At 44.5% G+C, this 15,158-nt stretch overlaps 2 protein-coding genes across 8 annotated transcripts in view; one reads left to right on the forward strand and one right to left on the reverse strand.

The window, feature by feature from the left end:
• Nucleotides 1-6,900, forward strand: part of DVL1 (dishevelled segment polarity protein 1) — a 104,960-nt gene extending 98,060 nt beyond the window's left edge. For 2 of the 7 annotated variants that reach the window (XM_074892841.1, XM_074892844.1), the window contains exons 15-16: nt 1,164-1,578; nt 2,043-5,777. In XM_074892841.1, coding sequence (XP_074748942.1) covers nt 1,164-1,578; nt 2,043-2,052 — 425 coding nt within the window. In that variant the 3' untranslated portion in view covers nt 2,053-5,777. Of the gene's footprint in view, nt 1-1,163; nt 5,778-6,210; nt 6,470-6,750 lie in introns of those variants that run through there. The other 5 variants (XM_074892843.1, XM_074892845.1, XR_012632041.1 and 2 more) reach the window with 4 other exon arrangements.
• Nucleotides 6,901-9,336: 2,436 nt separating this feature from the next.
• On the reverse strand, nt 9,337-15,002 carry TAS1R3 (taste 1 receptor member 3). The gene is made up of 6 exons (XM_074892859.1): nt 14,787-15,002; nt 13,418-13,718; nt 11,919-12,698; nt 11,315-11,518; nt 10,882-11,002; nt 9,337-10,321 (listed from the first exon to the last, which is right to left on the reverse strand). The coding sequence occupies exons 1-6, from the start codon at nt 14,963-14,965 to the stop codon at nt 9,387-9,389; spliced, it is 2,520 nt and encodes an 839-aa protein (XP_074748960.1). The 5' UTR covers nt 14,966-15,002; the 3' UTR covers nt 9,337-9,386.
• Between the last annotated feature and the right edge of the window lie 156 nt (nt 15,003-15,158).

Below are 15,158 nucleotides of genomic sequence, written 5' to 3' on the forward strand. Positions count from 1 at the left end.
ATTTTGTAGTCTGTTTTCCATCTATCCCCAGCTTTTCTTGCACTCTGCAGGGAATCTAGCCTTTCCACTAGGTCAGTCTCGTTTCCCTGTCTCTTCTATTTGCCTGCTCTAAACATCAGCTGCAGCAGACAGAAGGTGATGATCACCTGTAGTTTGAGAAAGGAGCAGCACAGAATCACTCTGGTTTTCCTGTTTTGGTGACCCCAGTGACTTGGTGGCTCATTCAGACTCAAAAGCTGGTCCCCAGTTCTGCTGGCTGGGGATCCTCTTTGGGAAGACAATCTTGCACTAAGATGCCATGAACTTAATGAGATATTCTGTGGGTTGTTTTGGTGGTTTTTTTTTTTTTAAAGAATAATTAACTTGGAAATGTCTCCTGACATCATCTTAACATATCTCTCATGGAGAGCATGACCTTCAACTTTCATGTAAAATCAGTTCTGAACTTTAGTGAAGCCCATATGTAGCAACAGCTCAGCTTACACACCAGCAGCAGCCCTTCGTTTTTCCGAGTTGATTTAGTGGCCTCTGCTGGGAACATCCTGCACGTTACCGATTCATCGTAGAGCAATTCAACAAATAACTGTGTTTTGAAGAATCCTCCAACAGCAGAACACTGTAGTGATGAATTTTAAGAGAATCTACCCACTGAAGCCAGAAAAAGGGCATCTGTTAACCTCAGGTGATTTGGCTCTGGGTGCGAGTATGCCCAGTGTGTCCAGGGATGATAGAGAAGGCAAATGAGTTTCCTTTTGAAAAGTTTTTGCCGATAGCAGATAGCAAAGCGAGACAGTTACAATTAGTGAAAACCCAAATGCCTGCTTCTTCCTTCTGTTTTTGCTCCTCCCCTCTCTCCAGTCAGTGGGGCGGCAGCGGAGCAGATGGCTTCCAGCCAGTAGTTCTAGGCTAGCTGCTGCTTTCACTGTGAGGTGTCTACGTGTACCTGTGCATGGCACAACCTTGTCAGCTTTGTTCTACCGATCGTCATTGCTAAATCCCATAAGCCACCGACAGCACGTTCAGGCCTGGTTTTGTCATCACTGTTGCCATTACAATGGTCATATCCGGATCTGTGGGTTTCGGTAGGAGCTGATGTGGGAAGCGGCAGTGGACGTGAGCTCATTCTGCTTTTCTGTGTGTCCCTTTTCACTCGCGGGCTTTAGGAAGCAAAAGCAGCGGCTCGAACCGAAGCAACAGCGAGAACAGCAGGAGAGCTCTTGGCAGAGAGAAGGACCGCAAGTCGGCTGGCAGCGGCAGCGAGTCTGACCACACTGCCCGCAGCGGGGGCGGCGCCAGCGTCGTGCGTCGGGAGAGGCCTGTCAGCCAGCTCAGCCACCGGAGTCACGTCTCTGCCACCCACAGCGAGAGAAGCCACCACAGCCACCATTCTTACGGGCCTCCAGGAGTGCCACCCCTCTACAATCTCCCCAAGCTGGGCTCCAAAGTCTACGGGACGAGCGGACCCCCCGGAGGGCCCCCTGTGAGGGAACTGAGCTCTGTTCCTCCGGAGCTGACGGGGAGCCGGCAGTCCTTCCAGAAGGCTATGGGCAACCCTTGTGAATTCTTTGTCGACATCATGTGAGAGGAAGTGCCTTCAGACTCTCTTGGGGAAGGGCCGGGCGTGGGTGGGCAATTTGGTCCTTGTCAAACACTTAATGGAAGAAACTTGGCTGTCTTGCATGTCACACCTTCCTGGTTTGCAATTGTGTTGCAGAAAAGTCAACAAAACAAAAAATATAAAACACCCCCCCCCCCCCCCCCCGAAAAATGAACAAAAAGATCTCCTGGGATTGTTAAATATCAGCAAATTGATGGCATCTTTTCTTATCCCTTTTTTTTGTTTGTTTTATTCCCCTCTTGTTTTTGATTGTGAATGGCTGGTGTATATTCACATCTTAACAAGCTTTGGTAATTGTGGCACCTACTTCAATGCAATTAGTGTATCTTTTTGGCTGATTCAAGGACTATTATTTCACATGACTTCTAAATTTCCAGTAATGCATAGTAGCACTTTTATTTTTCCCTGCTTTTTCTCTTACAAGGAAAAAATGACCGTTGGCTGGTATCTGTGATACTGCCTTGTCATGGTGTTTCTTGGATGCATCAGTCAGCGCTCTACGCAGACATGGCACCCGCAAGTGTACAGACAACACGTGCTTGGAAGGGAGCAGGCTCAAACCAGTTCCTAGCAGAAGGCAGAGCTGTGGCTACCTTCTTCTGCTGACTAGGGAGTATAAATCAATCTTTTTTTCTTTCTTTCTCTCTCTTTTTTTTTTTTTTTTTTAGATATTATTCTGTCAGGGGAGTGGTGGAGTCTTGCTACTGTATGTGTTCATTGTGCAGAACTTGTAAAGTTATTTCATTTAGTATCATGATAGTGACTTTGTAGCTGCAGTCCGTTCCTGGGCATTTCAGTCACATCCCAGCCAACAGATGTGTCTGTTCCTTCTGGTTATAATGCGCATTTGCTTACAGGTGTTAAAAGTCATTTCCACAGAAATAGGACAGTTGCTGCTATGCCATTCTGTTAGTATAGTTGCAGCTCTTCCCTTCTATTTATCCCATTTTAGCAGAGACGTAGGTAAATCCTGGCTCCCACTGGGGCTATTCATTCTGATCACCTTAATTTCCATTCTTAATTTCTGAGCAGTATCTTTCTCTTTTTTTGAAATAGAGACCTGGAGATGTCTAATCCCAATTGCAGTGTTACCCAAGGGAACGTGATCTGAACACAGATGGGGGCTAGCTGTTAGCAGAGAGGTGAGAGGGTGTTTTGAGAACAGTTCATAAATGGTACAATGAATCAGTCTTCACACCTGACACAGAGCGAGACCCGTGCTAAAGCTCCTGCTGGGGAGCTTTGACTTAAGCAACTGCTGTTGTATATCCCCAAGATTTCATTACTGTGTATTTTTTGCTCTAAGACTATGGATGCTTGATAAAGTATGTTCAGGAACCTTCACTGATGTTTTAAGAAGATTTTTTAAAGTATCTGAATGAGGGCATGGTAAGAGCACACCCACACTCCACAACCAGTGGTGGCTCATTAGTGGGAAATACGTATTAAGCTGCAGTCACTTACTGGCATTTGACCATGGGGCCATGCCTCCCTTAAATCCTCTTTTGTGAGATACTGCTCCTGGCAGGGTTTAGGGCAGGTGCTTTAAAATCAGTCTTTACTGTATATAAGCATTTTCTTCACTGGTAAGAAGCTTCTCTTTGTTACGTTCCATGGGTAGTGTGAATATCCGATGAATGTCGAAAGAGAACAAGTCTTTCTCACTATATACATGTAGGTTCGTGTTCCTTTTGTCACCCTGAAAAATTACTCACCAAACTGTCCATTTTGTATGTTGTTCATTCTGATAGATTTTTCACTACTTCTTTTCTTATTACAGGTCTGTGTGTAAACACATCCCTTTTACAAAAGTCAGAGTAACGTTTTCAACTGTCTGTGTTAATTGGAGACTTAAGTCTCACTTTCAAAAGGGAACCAGGCACTTAGGAAACTGTGTCACTCAGACTAGGTACTCCAAGAACTGGGCTTCTAAACTAGCTGAGTGGTTTTCTTAACAGTTCTCTTAACAAAAATCTCCCCAAAAGCTACATAATGTTTCTGAAAGTGGCGCTTTTGTCATAATCCATCTGATGGGCTAGCATAGATTGCAGAGTTGGTGATGGCTTGTTCAAAAGAACGGCACTACCTGTAGCTTGACTGTACAACAGTATCCTTTCTTTTCCTTTCCTCCTCCCAGTAACACGGCAAAGATGCTAACTAAACTCAGTAACCTATTTTGAAAGATTGACATTTAAAGCAGTGAAATAAATCAGGGTAAAATAATTCTGTATTTCTGCTATGTCTCCAGGAGACACTGTTAAGGAGTCTGACTTTCCTGACAATCATTAGTGGTTCAACTTTTAAATTAATTTTAACTTTTCTGGTCTCTGCTATATTACGGTTTTTCTGGCCCACTTTGTCTTAAGGCAGCACTTACAGGGCTGGAGGAAAAGACTGTAATTTTAATAAGATATTTCCAAAAGGGATTAAAGCTGGGGGCTGAGCTTTCACCCATGGAAGAAATACATTTGATTTCTTTATGTCTTTTCAAGAGTTGCAGTTTACACGCCTGCTGGGTTTTTTTTTGTCTTGTTGTTATGCTGTTGGCAGAAACCGTTCTGTGTCTTGCTGGTCTTTGCTGCTATGTTGAAACGACTGTGTTCTATACTTGCGTGTTTGTGGGTAACTCTGGAGTGAGGCTGACAGTCCGTAAGGTGTGGGAAAGCAGTCGCCTGCTGAGGAAATCAGGCTGCTAAGTCCAGCCTGAATTAGCTTCGCCCACGAAGAGGCAGCTGTTTCAGGCAAGAAATGAGTGCCCTGAATGTACTGACAGATGTGTTAGTTGGTTAATACTGTAGAGCATGTAGAACCTGCTATTTACAAAGAGCAGTAGGAGAATGTAAATGACCCTTCTGTGAACAGTGCAATACCTAATGGCCACTGTGTGTAAAACAAAAGCTTGATTTCCCTGCCTTGTAGTGTACAGCGGAGAGGCTGGTTTGAGTGAATGGAAAGTTAGGCCTGAAACGTTGCTAGCTCCTAATTTTCCAAAGTGAACGAAGACAGGAGATTTCCCAAACCCCATCCTTGGCTTTCAATGCATGTGCATGTGACTTTGCAAGAAGGGGGCCCTGGGGCCCAACTCTGCCACTTTCTCCTGGTGGGTACAGTACAACCTGCAGAAGGAAGTGCCACTGATGCCGATGAAGCTACTTACAACAGGAAGTACTGTGCCAGGTAGAAGAAAGTTTGAAGGCTGGAGTCCTGCAGAACTGTCTGTTTCTCTCACCAGGGCCTGAAATTTTTCTGATTTTAATGTTTAAGAAACTGGCACTGGCTGGCTCTAGAATGCATGACCTATGCCTCTAACGACAATGAGAAGTTATGGGTTTGCTATTAGGGCTTTGAAACAACCTCGTAACAGGAGCCTTAAATAGTTGACGTTCTTATTCTGGAAGTGAGACCCTCAACATCTGCCTGTGCTCTGCAGCTGAGCTTAATGTTCATGCATACCTGCCAGCAGCTTTTAACTAACAGGTATGTTTGGAAGATGACAGAAAATGATGAGAAAACAGTTTGAGATGACGTCTCCTATCCAAAGGAGGTAGTATCTGTAGGGGTAGTGTACCCACCCAGTATATTCACTCTGAGGAGTAAGTTTTTTGGCAAATAGTCTTAAAAGCACTGCTATTGTCTTTTACCTCCTGTTAATAAATCTGCTTTTCAAAGGTAACAGTCCCCTGGACACTTTATCCAAAGGTATATTGGATGGCAAGCAATGATGCACAGACATTGACTTTTGATATTATTTTTGTTCTATTCAAATGGGCAGTCCCATCTTGAGACTTGACAGCTCATGAGTTGATGTAATTGTTTTTGTTTTGCATTTAACTGGATTGTAATAAGATTGACTTAAAATTATTAATTCTAATCAGTGATTAGAAATACATGTAAAGAATTTTATGTACAGTAGAGGAACAAAGTTACATGATTTTAAATAATGAAAACCCAGATTATCACCTATTCTAGAATTGGTTCTACTCAAAGAGTGACCTCTTACTAGCATGGACTGCACTGTTCCTGTTAAATGTCTATTGCATAATTGAATTCTTTTTTGTAGATATTGTATTAAAACCCAAGTGTCTGTATAGTTAATATATAGCTGCTTATGTGTAAATGCTATTTTAAACACTAAAAAGCTTTTAATTTTATGTGATAACTGCAGTGTATGTCTTCAGTTCTTTGCACTACTGCTTTATCTTTTATTCATGAATGATGAAATATTGGTTGAATCTTACTCTTTTTTTCCCCTGCCACACTGAAGTTTTGTCCTCTCGACAGGAGAAGATTGTTCAGGAGCTAATGATAGGCAGCTGGGAGTTCTGTGATTTAATGGTACTTCAGAAGTGCTTACAGTTCAAAGTGTGACAGGAACCCTGTAAATGTTCACTGCTAAACTGTGTCACAGATGGTTGAAGTGCAGAGGCCTGACTCTTCTGTGCAGGTTAATGACATCTGACTGGCAACAGGAGACCCCACCATTCACCAGAAGTGCTGTAGCTTTGAGCTAATGACTGATATATTGGTGCAGAAGTTGTGCTTTCCCCTTAAATTGCCCTACCTCTTAATTACTGAGCTTCTCCCTCTCACAGCTTGGCAGGAGTAGGTATAAAGGAGAGGCTGAAGAAAGTTTGTGGAAGTAAAAGACAGCTGGAGGATATGTGCTGTTACAAAGACATGAGCTGGAACAAGTTTTCCTGCCTGCAGACCCAGGAGATGAATCTGCTCGTAGAACCCATCAGTGTATTCAGCTGTTTCATGTGAATATTCCCTTTTTCTGGACTCTGTGCACAAACTGCAGCAGAGGCAAGCTAGGATCATTAGGACACCACTTTGCAGACTAACTGGTAAGCCTTAAACCAGAGTGTATTTGTCATGCAACATAAGGACACCCAGCCTCCCTGTAAGGTCTGAGTGGTTCACGTACAAAGAACAACCACAGCTTGATGAGACAGATTCCCTTTTCTTAGCTGGCAGAGATCAAGCAGCAAAGGGAGAGACTAAATTGTAGCTATTAGGGAGACACCCATTATAAACAGCGTAATTCTGTGGCACATTTTATATTAGAGCCTATGAGAAAGTCTTGCAGAGTTTCCCATGTTCTCCTTTTCAAACCCTGTTTGTTTACATAGGATGCAAAATGGCCTAGCCAGCATTTTCCCAGCTAGGTGAATATTAAAGGATCAGAGTTTTGGATGTGCTCTTTGCAGCCTTTTACTGCAGGGCCTGATGGACTCCAGCTGACCTCGTATGAATTGCTTGCAGGTGAGGTTGAACAATTTAATCAGCTACTTTGCCCTTCCTCCCTCTTTCCCCACCCCTTTTGCCCTAAAGGAAAAGAAAAATTGTGGCTCTAGCTCTGCTGCCAGAAAGAGAAGCAATAGAGGTAAATCTGGTTTTTTCCTTCTCTATTTCTGGAGTGATGGTTGAAAGTTACTTGATGGTTCTCTGCTATGAAATCACAGTGCTAAAGTGAGGAGTACTGCTGAGATTCTCAGGTACAACAGTATGCTCATGGAGACTTGCTGCAGTATCCAGAAACAAGGACCTCCAGTCTTCAGGTCAGATTTTTGCTATCTTTAATCACACTGAGGAGTACTTTTGTCAAATGTTTCACATTTTTCCTCAAGTATGCTAGGAGAATTTTATACACAGGTAGCCACAGAAATTTAGGACAGCTAGCTTTGCAGTGCACCAAAAAACTTTTTTTTAAGAATGAAACTATTCCCTGGTTTAGATTAATTTGCGAATTCTTTAATTGAGCTGAATGGATGAGTTAACTTCCAATACCACGTAGTGGATAGATGAAAAAACTTGAAGTGTAGAGCATTATAGGTGCTTGTCAGAGTGGGTGGGGAAAAGAAAAGATCTTTGTGATGTGACTTGATATTTACTTGCTGCTGTTTGGTAGTAATGTGAAATAATGTGGAAGTTTTTCTATTTTTACCTTTCGTGGTTTGCCACTTTACACTGACACAATTTCTGCGTGCTTTGTTGTCACGCAGCTGGGCCAGATGCTGTCAGACACAGCTGCACTGCAGAAAGTACCTGCCGTGGGTTAGAATCGCAAATCTCTTCCCTGGCTTTAAGCAGCCTTTAGGCCCGAATTGATTCGTGACACTTTCAAGAAAAGAGACACGTCCAGTGTTGGGTGGAAGGGCCAATTCCATTGCTAGGAAATGTAAAGGTAGTTACAGAGAAGAGTAATGGAAATAAGGGGTGTTTTCTTTTGTCTTTGTTCAGATTTGATTCTAGTAATTAATCTGTGCAGAAAGTCCTGTCTAGAGGGTGTGTCTGTGGTTAACAGGCAGTGAGGGGAGTCTGTCTGATACAAGCAGGTAGACTGACAATTAGAGATGATTTTTGCTTACACAAAAACAGGCTTGTGAAATTCTTGATACACAATACTCCCTAGAGGCAAAGAGCTTGTAACATTTACAGGTGAGACCCATACGTTTCATTGAACCTCTGCACAGCACTTTAGAGGATCATCATTTGTTCAGTAACTTACGTGTAAACCTTCATAATATAAACTTAGATATTAAGTGGTTCTAGTCAGCAAGCATCTTTTGTGAGGGAGCTTGTCTGTGTTTTCCTTGTGTGAGTATTTCTTTGTCGTGCCTTCTGAAACTATCACCTGTTCTTGTAAATCGGATGCTTAATGGGGCAAACCACCAGCCTTTCTGGGTATGAGGATTCTCCTGCTGTTAGTGAACAGGGGCCATGAAACACGTATGAATACAGGTTAGAGAGATTTCTTATTCCTCAAAGCGTTTGGTTTATTTTGTCCCCTGTGCAGAATGTCCCACCAGGTAAGAAATGTTTCTCTCTGGTGATCTTTGAGTGTTTTTTGAGATGGGAGGAGCTTTTTGCTATCACTTTGAATAGTGTGATTTGCACGCTATTCATTTCCAGGTGACTTGTCCTCATTTCCATGTTTTTGCAAGCACATGTTAATGAAACACAAATGAGTCAATTAAAATTTGAATGGGTAATATACTCTTTATATCATGCATACAGCTACCTTTACAGATCAGAATGGTTTCTACGGATTTTGTGACAAAGTAGTCAAGAAAATTAAAAAAGAAGTTTTTTCCATAGAACACGTTACTTAACAGAAATTTAAACATTGACTTTGGAAAGTTCAGCTTTTTGTTTCATGACAATGGTATCAAAACTGAAATTAATCTTGTAAAAGAAGTGTGAAATTATGATAAATATTTCTATTAGGATATCTAAACTTTTACAGTATAATTTATCTGAAAAAGAAATCTCAGTTTTACTGAGATTCGGGCTTGAATAACTACAATTTCTCACTTGGCATGAAACTGAAATGTCTTGAGAAATGTAGGTTCTTGCTTGTGTTTTGTTTCAACACTCAATGATGTGTAAGGGCCAGTTCTCATCTCAGGGTACTGATGATATGAACTAGAAGAGCAATGGTTGTTGTCAGAAGATTTGCTTAGCCTTTCAGTCTTTAATTTAAGAGTCAAAATAGTCAGCCCTTCTTGATCTGAACATAGTTGTTTCCTTGTACTTCAGTTAGTGTATGGAGAGGATGGATACTACTCTGCTGGGGGCATTTTGCTGTAGCTCATTGAGTAGAGCCATGTGCTTTTGCAGCTTAAAAATCCTCCTCTTAGTGTCCAGCCTACTGGATTTTATATGGTGCTTGTGTCTGGACCATAGCTTATAGTCATCATAAACAGAATTATCTTATTAAAATAGAGCCAGGTGCTATTGAGGAGCAGGTGACAAGGGATCTGGTTTATTGTCTGTTTATTGAGTCCTCCTCTGGCTCCTCTTTGATAGAATTCTGGAAATAATCCACTGTGTTCATATCAGGCTTAAGCAAGATGATGTAGCATTTAGGGATATAGTAGATCCCCAAGATACCCAGACAGGTTGTCAGAATGCTACCAATCTGAGTAACAGACCTGAGGACCGTCTTCAGCGTGACAAAAATCGCAATGAAGAAAATCCAGATGATGAAATAGATTAGGATGGTGAATGTGATCCCCCGGGCAATATTGTACTTCTTACCAGAAGTCTGTACCATGAACGTGCACAGGAAGCAGACAAAGGCTAAGCAGCCGTTGTAGCCGTGCATCAGGGCAAAGGCAAACCAGGACTCCGTGTTACACACAAGCAGAACTTCAGTGGGCAGTGACTTGTAATCAGACACCAGGTAGTCAGGGCCCAAGCGAAGGTAGCAGAAACAGAGCAAGCACTCGGTGAGGAGGCTCAAGGCGACGAGGAGCCAGGCCCTCCTCTGGGTTAGCCAGCGCAAGAAGGTGGGGGCACAGCGGGGGAATTCTGTCACAAGGGTGATCTCAAGGGACTTGATGAGGAAGGTGGAGAAACACCCGTTGAGGCACAGGGCGTAGACCATCTGCTGGATCATACAAAGGTCATTACTGGGCTTCCCTATATAGAGACAGCAGCTGAGACACAGCAGTGTGAGCGTGAGCAAGGCAAAGAGGTTCAGTTTACCTCCAGAAGCCTGCACAAGGGGAGTCTCGAGGTTCTTCAGAAAGAGCACTGCTGCCAGACAAGTCAGGGATACGGTGATGGACATCAGCGTCAGCAAGGCGAGGGTGAGCGGCTGGTTCCAGAAGAGGTATCTCTCGCTGCGGTCGTAACATCGTGTGCTCCGGCCGGGGGCCCACTGGTGCTCTGGGCAGGGAGTGCAGGTGGAGCTGTCTGCAAAGGAGCGGTGAGAAGCTGAGGGCCACCTTGCAGTGGAGTTCTGCCACCCTGCTAGGGCAGTCCTTGAGGATGGATCAGTCAGGAATTAAGTTGCTGCTTTGGGTGCTGCTTCTCCTGCTTCCCCCCGCTTCCCTATGTGTATTGGATCTCCAAAGTTTGTGATAGTTCAATCTCTTTTTTCCTTCTGCTTCTCCACCCTCCCCTGAAAAGGATCCACATATTTCTTGGCTCTGTTTCCCTTCCCCAGGAAGGATGACCAGCTTCCAAAAGATCCCAGAACTTCATCACACCCCTCTCTCCTACCGTTTGAGATAAAACATACATATTGTCTTTACACGTTCTCTTTGGAGTCAACAGAGGAAGGTCCCCCACTGAAGATCTGTAGAGCAAGACTGAGCAATGCACAGCAGAACAAAAAGGAGGCAAATACTCTGCACTATCAGTGCTTTGTGGAGGAAGAGCTCACAACTGGTCGTTACCAGTTCTGTGAACCTGTGTGACCTCAACCAGCAGATAGACATAATACAGACAGTTAAAGCCATTGAATTTCTCACCTTTAGAGCTCCAGAAGGTGTTTTCTGGACAGTCTGTACAGTCATAGCAGCAGAGGTGGAATCCTTTTATTCGCCTGAATTGCCCTGGTTTACAGCGTCTGAAGCACTCTGAGGTAGGCTCCTAGGCAAAAGGAAGAATGAAAGTCAGCCGGACACTTTCAGGAGAAGCACCATATTGCCAAACAAATTAGAAAAAATTGGCTGGGCTGTGCTGGGATCAAACCTGTGTCTGAATCTTAAACAGACCGCGGAATATCTACATTGTGCAAAACTAGGAAAAGATAGATTACATGTTTGCAGAGGTGCAAGAACCGAGTCCCACGCAAATCTAGTGGGAGTAGCACGCAGGCTAAGAGCTCCTTACAAACAGGCCTGATGAAGTGGCAAAAAAGTTTATTTTGTGATTGTTTGTGCTTTTTCCCACCGTCTTTACCTTTTGATCTGCAGTGTGAAACTGAATCTGGGACTTATCGATGGACAAGGACTCTTCATAGTCGCCTACAGGCAGATACGTAAGGGTGCTGTTATTCCAGGACCAGAGTATGAGCTTGTAGCCAGTGTTTGTGCCATGGGATTGATCAAACCTGAAACTCTGGCCATTCACCTTGAATGGGAAAGTATTCATGAAGTGCAGCAGCTGAGGAGAAAATGGACAGTAAATATGGGTACAGTTGATGTTCTTGCTTGGAGGATGATAATGCAGTAAGGTAATTTCTGGCTGAAATCAGTTGTCCCATATGTGGGCTAAGATTGTGACTAAGGGCCTTCTGGCTGTATTATCAACTGCTCTACCTGTGGTGCCAAGGAAGCCCAGTTAGAGGAGCCAGAACATAGCCCTGGAGAGGGGAAGGCAGGCTCTCAGGGCAGCAGCGAAGGAGCAGCGTGCCGGGGCAGGGCTTGCCTGGCAGCAGGAATTGCCGAGGTTTTATCACTGCCAGGAGCACAGTGCAGTGGAACCCCCGTCTCCGGCTGCCTGTGTGCAACTTTGATGCATAGATGGGCTGAAAAATTGCTTTGTGCCCCTGAGCTTTACTCACCTGCCAAGATCTGATGGCCGCTTTGGGACATGCCTGGTGGGTGCACCCCAGGGCTCTGTGCAGAGCGTGAGCCACGCTGTAGACGGCCACGTACACCGGTTGTATGAGCAAGCGGCTGAGCGTGGATGAGACGTTGTGCAGCGAGATGTGGTCGCACTCTTCGCAGTGTATGTCCAGCATGTCGGAGTTCATGAGGTGGTGGAATTCTCTAGACTCCTGGCAAAATTTATCCTGCTGAACAGAGGTAAAGAGGTCAGCAACATATTTCTGGAAGCCAGGGACTGTGCCTGCTTTCATAATAAAGCCTAAGACTGTCCCAATGCTCTGAATATTTGGGATGGAGGCAGCTATGTTGGACAACAGCCAGGCTTCAGTGCCAATCCAGACTTTCTTGCTCAGTCCCATCCTGATGCTGTGTTCCAGCAGGGCCTGGACTGGCTGACTAAAGGCAAAAAGGACAATGATGTTGACTTTGGTCTTGTTAATTAACTTAATGGTATCTTCCAGTTGGTTTTTGGCTTTGGAATCTGTGAGGTCTGTAGGAAGTAGCCCCTTGAATGCAATGCAGATGCTGTGATTTCCAGCTGTGCTTAAGAAGAGCTCCTGGGCTCCTCGGCCATATTCATCATTGCTTGCAATGGTGGCAATCCAGTTCCATCCAAACTTGTTCAGCAGCAGGGCCACCGCTTCCACCAAGTTCTTATCACTGGGAACAGTACGGTAGAAGGATGGGTACAAATCTGTGTTGCTGAGCTTCTCACTGCTGGCTTTATAGCTGACCTGCAAGGTAGAGGGTAAGAGAGAAAGCAGGGCAAAGAGTGAAGTTGAGGGAAGTGTTCAGAATCCAGATTGCTCTCCACCTTGTTTAGTCTCAGTGCACTAGATTTTCAAAAATTCTGGGTCAGGATCGTGGGAAGGAAGAACTCATCTAAAGAATTAGGTCCATTGTGGCTCCATTTACCAAGAGAACCATAAACTGGCCCATCACTTGCCTCCAGTAGCACTGTCCCACATGGCTATCTCTTTCCACTGCCATTTGTGTCCATCATCACAGCACTAGCTCTTATCATTAATGACAATGATAATTAGCTACTTTCTGCAAAGGGTGACACACCCAAGATTCAGTAATATTTTAGCTCAGGGCTAAATTTCCCTGGCCATTATAGCTCGCTCTGTTGTGGTAACTGAGCACCAAGAGTCACAGATGGATTTTCATGGGATCCTCCTGGTTTACGCTGGGAGCTCTGTTGTTCCCATTTTACATGGATCACAGAGCAGCCTGAGTTATCCCTCTTCTCTCTGGGAAGTTAGACACCGGAGTGTGTTCCAGGAGGGAAGGTTAATGACCTGCCCAAGATCACTCAGGAAATCTGTGGCAGAGGAAAGACTGGAATCTGCACTTCAACAGTCCTGGATCAAAGACCTAGAGCATAGACAGCGTTGTTGGTCCAAACCCCCCACCAAAAAGGAGAATTCCTGCTTCTCCAGAGTTTCTTTACCTGTGGGATCAAGAAGAAGCTGAATAGTTTGGCTGTTAGCAGGCAGAGATCTGACTTATGTGGTCCAATCACAGCAGTCACACGAGGCTGGTAGTCGGTGTAGTTGCACAGTACTCCAATGCCCGATGTGCCGTTTCGGGTCAGAAATAGCAAGCTGCTCTGTAAGGCCACCAGTGGCTCAAAGCAGGTGTCGTAGATGTCATAGCCCAGCTTTACTCCCGGGAGAAGTGAAGTGGAATTGTTGATCTGATCGATAGCAAACTTCATCCCAAGAGCCCATATTAGCCCATCTACAAATAACCTGCGGTGAGAGGAGACGGGGAATTACATGGTCTATCAGTGCTGTTACAGCGGTGGGTCAGCTTATTCCACATTCTCTGACATTTTAGCATCCTGTCTGTTGCCGAGCCAGGTATACATGGCACTGTCAGCACAGCATCCCTGTACCCATGGCCTTTGTAGATTTTGGACTGAGAGGCTCTGAGCACCTTTCAAATCTAATTAAGCTTGTCTGTCAGCACATACATCCTCTGTGGTTCACAGGAGAAGAAACAGAGGTATAGAGAGACCAGTATGTTTTGCTGTGAGGATCAAGACGACCTCCTGGTTAGCTTTGTGTGCTTCTGCTGCTTAGTTTTGTGTGCTTCAGCCATGAAACCAGTGGTTCCCAAAGTGCTGTGTGTGCTAATTCAGGAGAGATGTCCTTCCAGGGATTTTCCTCCACTGTATAGCTCAGTGCACTTGAGCATATTCCCTGCCTTATGGCCTGCAAAGATGCAAAGATTTTGGACCATGCCAAAGCAGCAGGTAGGACACTAGCATGTCTTTTCATCCTCCTCACAAAGAGCTGTAAGTAGCTTGCAATGGGATGGTGTGAACCACCTTGGTGTAACTGAGTAGGTTATACTGATCACACCCCAGCAAGCCTACTAGCCAGGTGATTTAGTTTCCTGCTTTGCCTTGTGCACAGCACTGAGTGTCCTTTTACCTCATAAAAGGCAATAGCAGCATCTCAAAATGTGTCATCTGTGAAGCAAAAGCAACATTTACACCTTTGTGTAAGTGTTAGATTCAAACACTAAGGAAGCCCAGTGCCACTAAAAGCTTTCATCAAAATGGGGTTGGCTGCATCTGAAGTTTGACTGCATAGTGGCACGAAGAAAACACAAAATGGTTTTCCATTTCAGGATCAGAAATCGATGGCACAGCACAGCAGTGCTCCAGCCCCTCAGAGCTAATCTTTGTTCCCATCGCACTGTTAATGTTCGGCTGCAAGACCATCAGTTGCTACCAGGACTGTCTTTTCCTTTCTCTTCCCAGCCCGAGTGACCACACTTCAATGCACTAATGAAGCTAACATTCCTCTTACCTTTCACACGCCACTAGTGTCGGCTCTGATCGTGCCGTCAGGTTTATGGTGTCCATTCCGAAAGGGAACAAACCTCCTATGATATAATCGCCAGGCCTCCTGAACTGAGCAGAAAGGCACGTGGGTTTGAGAGCTGCTGCATAACCAAAACTCAAGCACAGCAGCAGGTCAGGGACCATTATTTGTCTAATTTGGGGAAAATGTTTCAAAGAAATCCCCAAGAAAATGTGGGAGAGGGAACAGGGGCAGGGGATCCAGTCTCATCGCTTCCCGGGAAGTCTCCTTAAACAGAGCTCGGAGACAGGAAAATAACTGGGAAAAATTTGTTTAGCAAAATGCATTAAATATGTAACTCTATGCTTAGTGGGCAGC

This window comes from Strix uralensis, chromosome 23, assembly GCF_047716275.1.
Source record: "Strix uralensis isolate ZFMK-TIS-50842 chromosome 23, bStrUra1, whole genome shotgun sequence".
NCBI lineage: Eukaryota > Metazoa > Chordata > Aves > Strigiformes > Strigidae > Strix > Strix uralensis.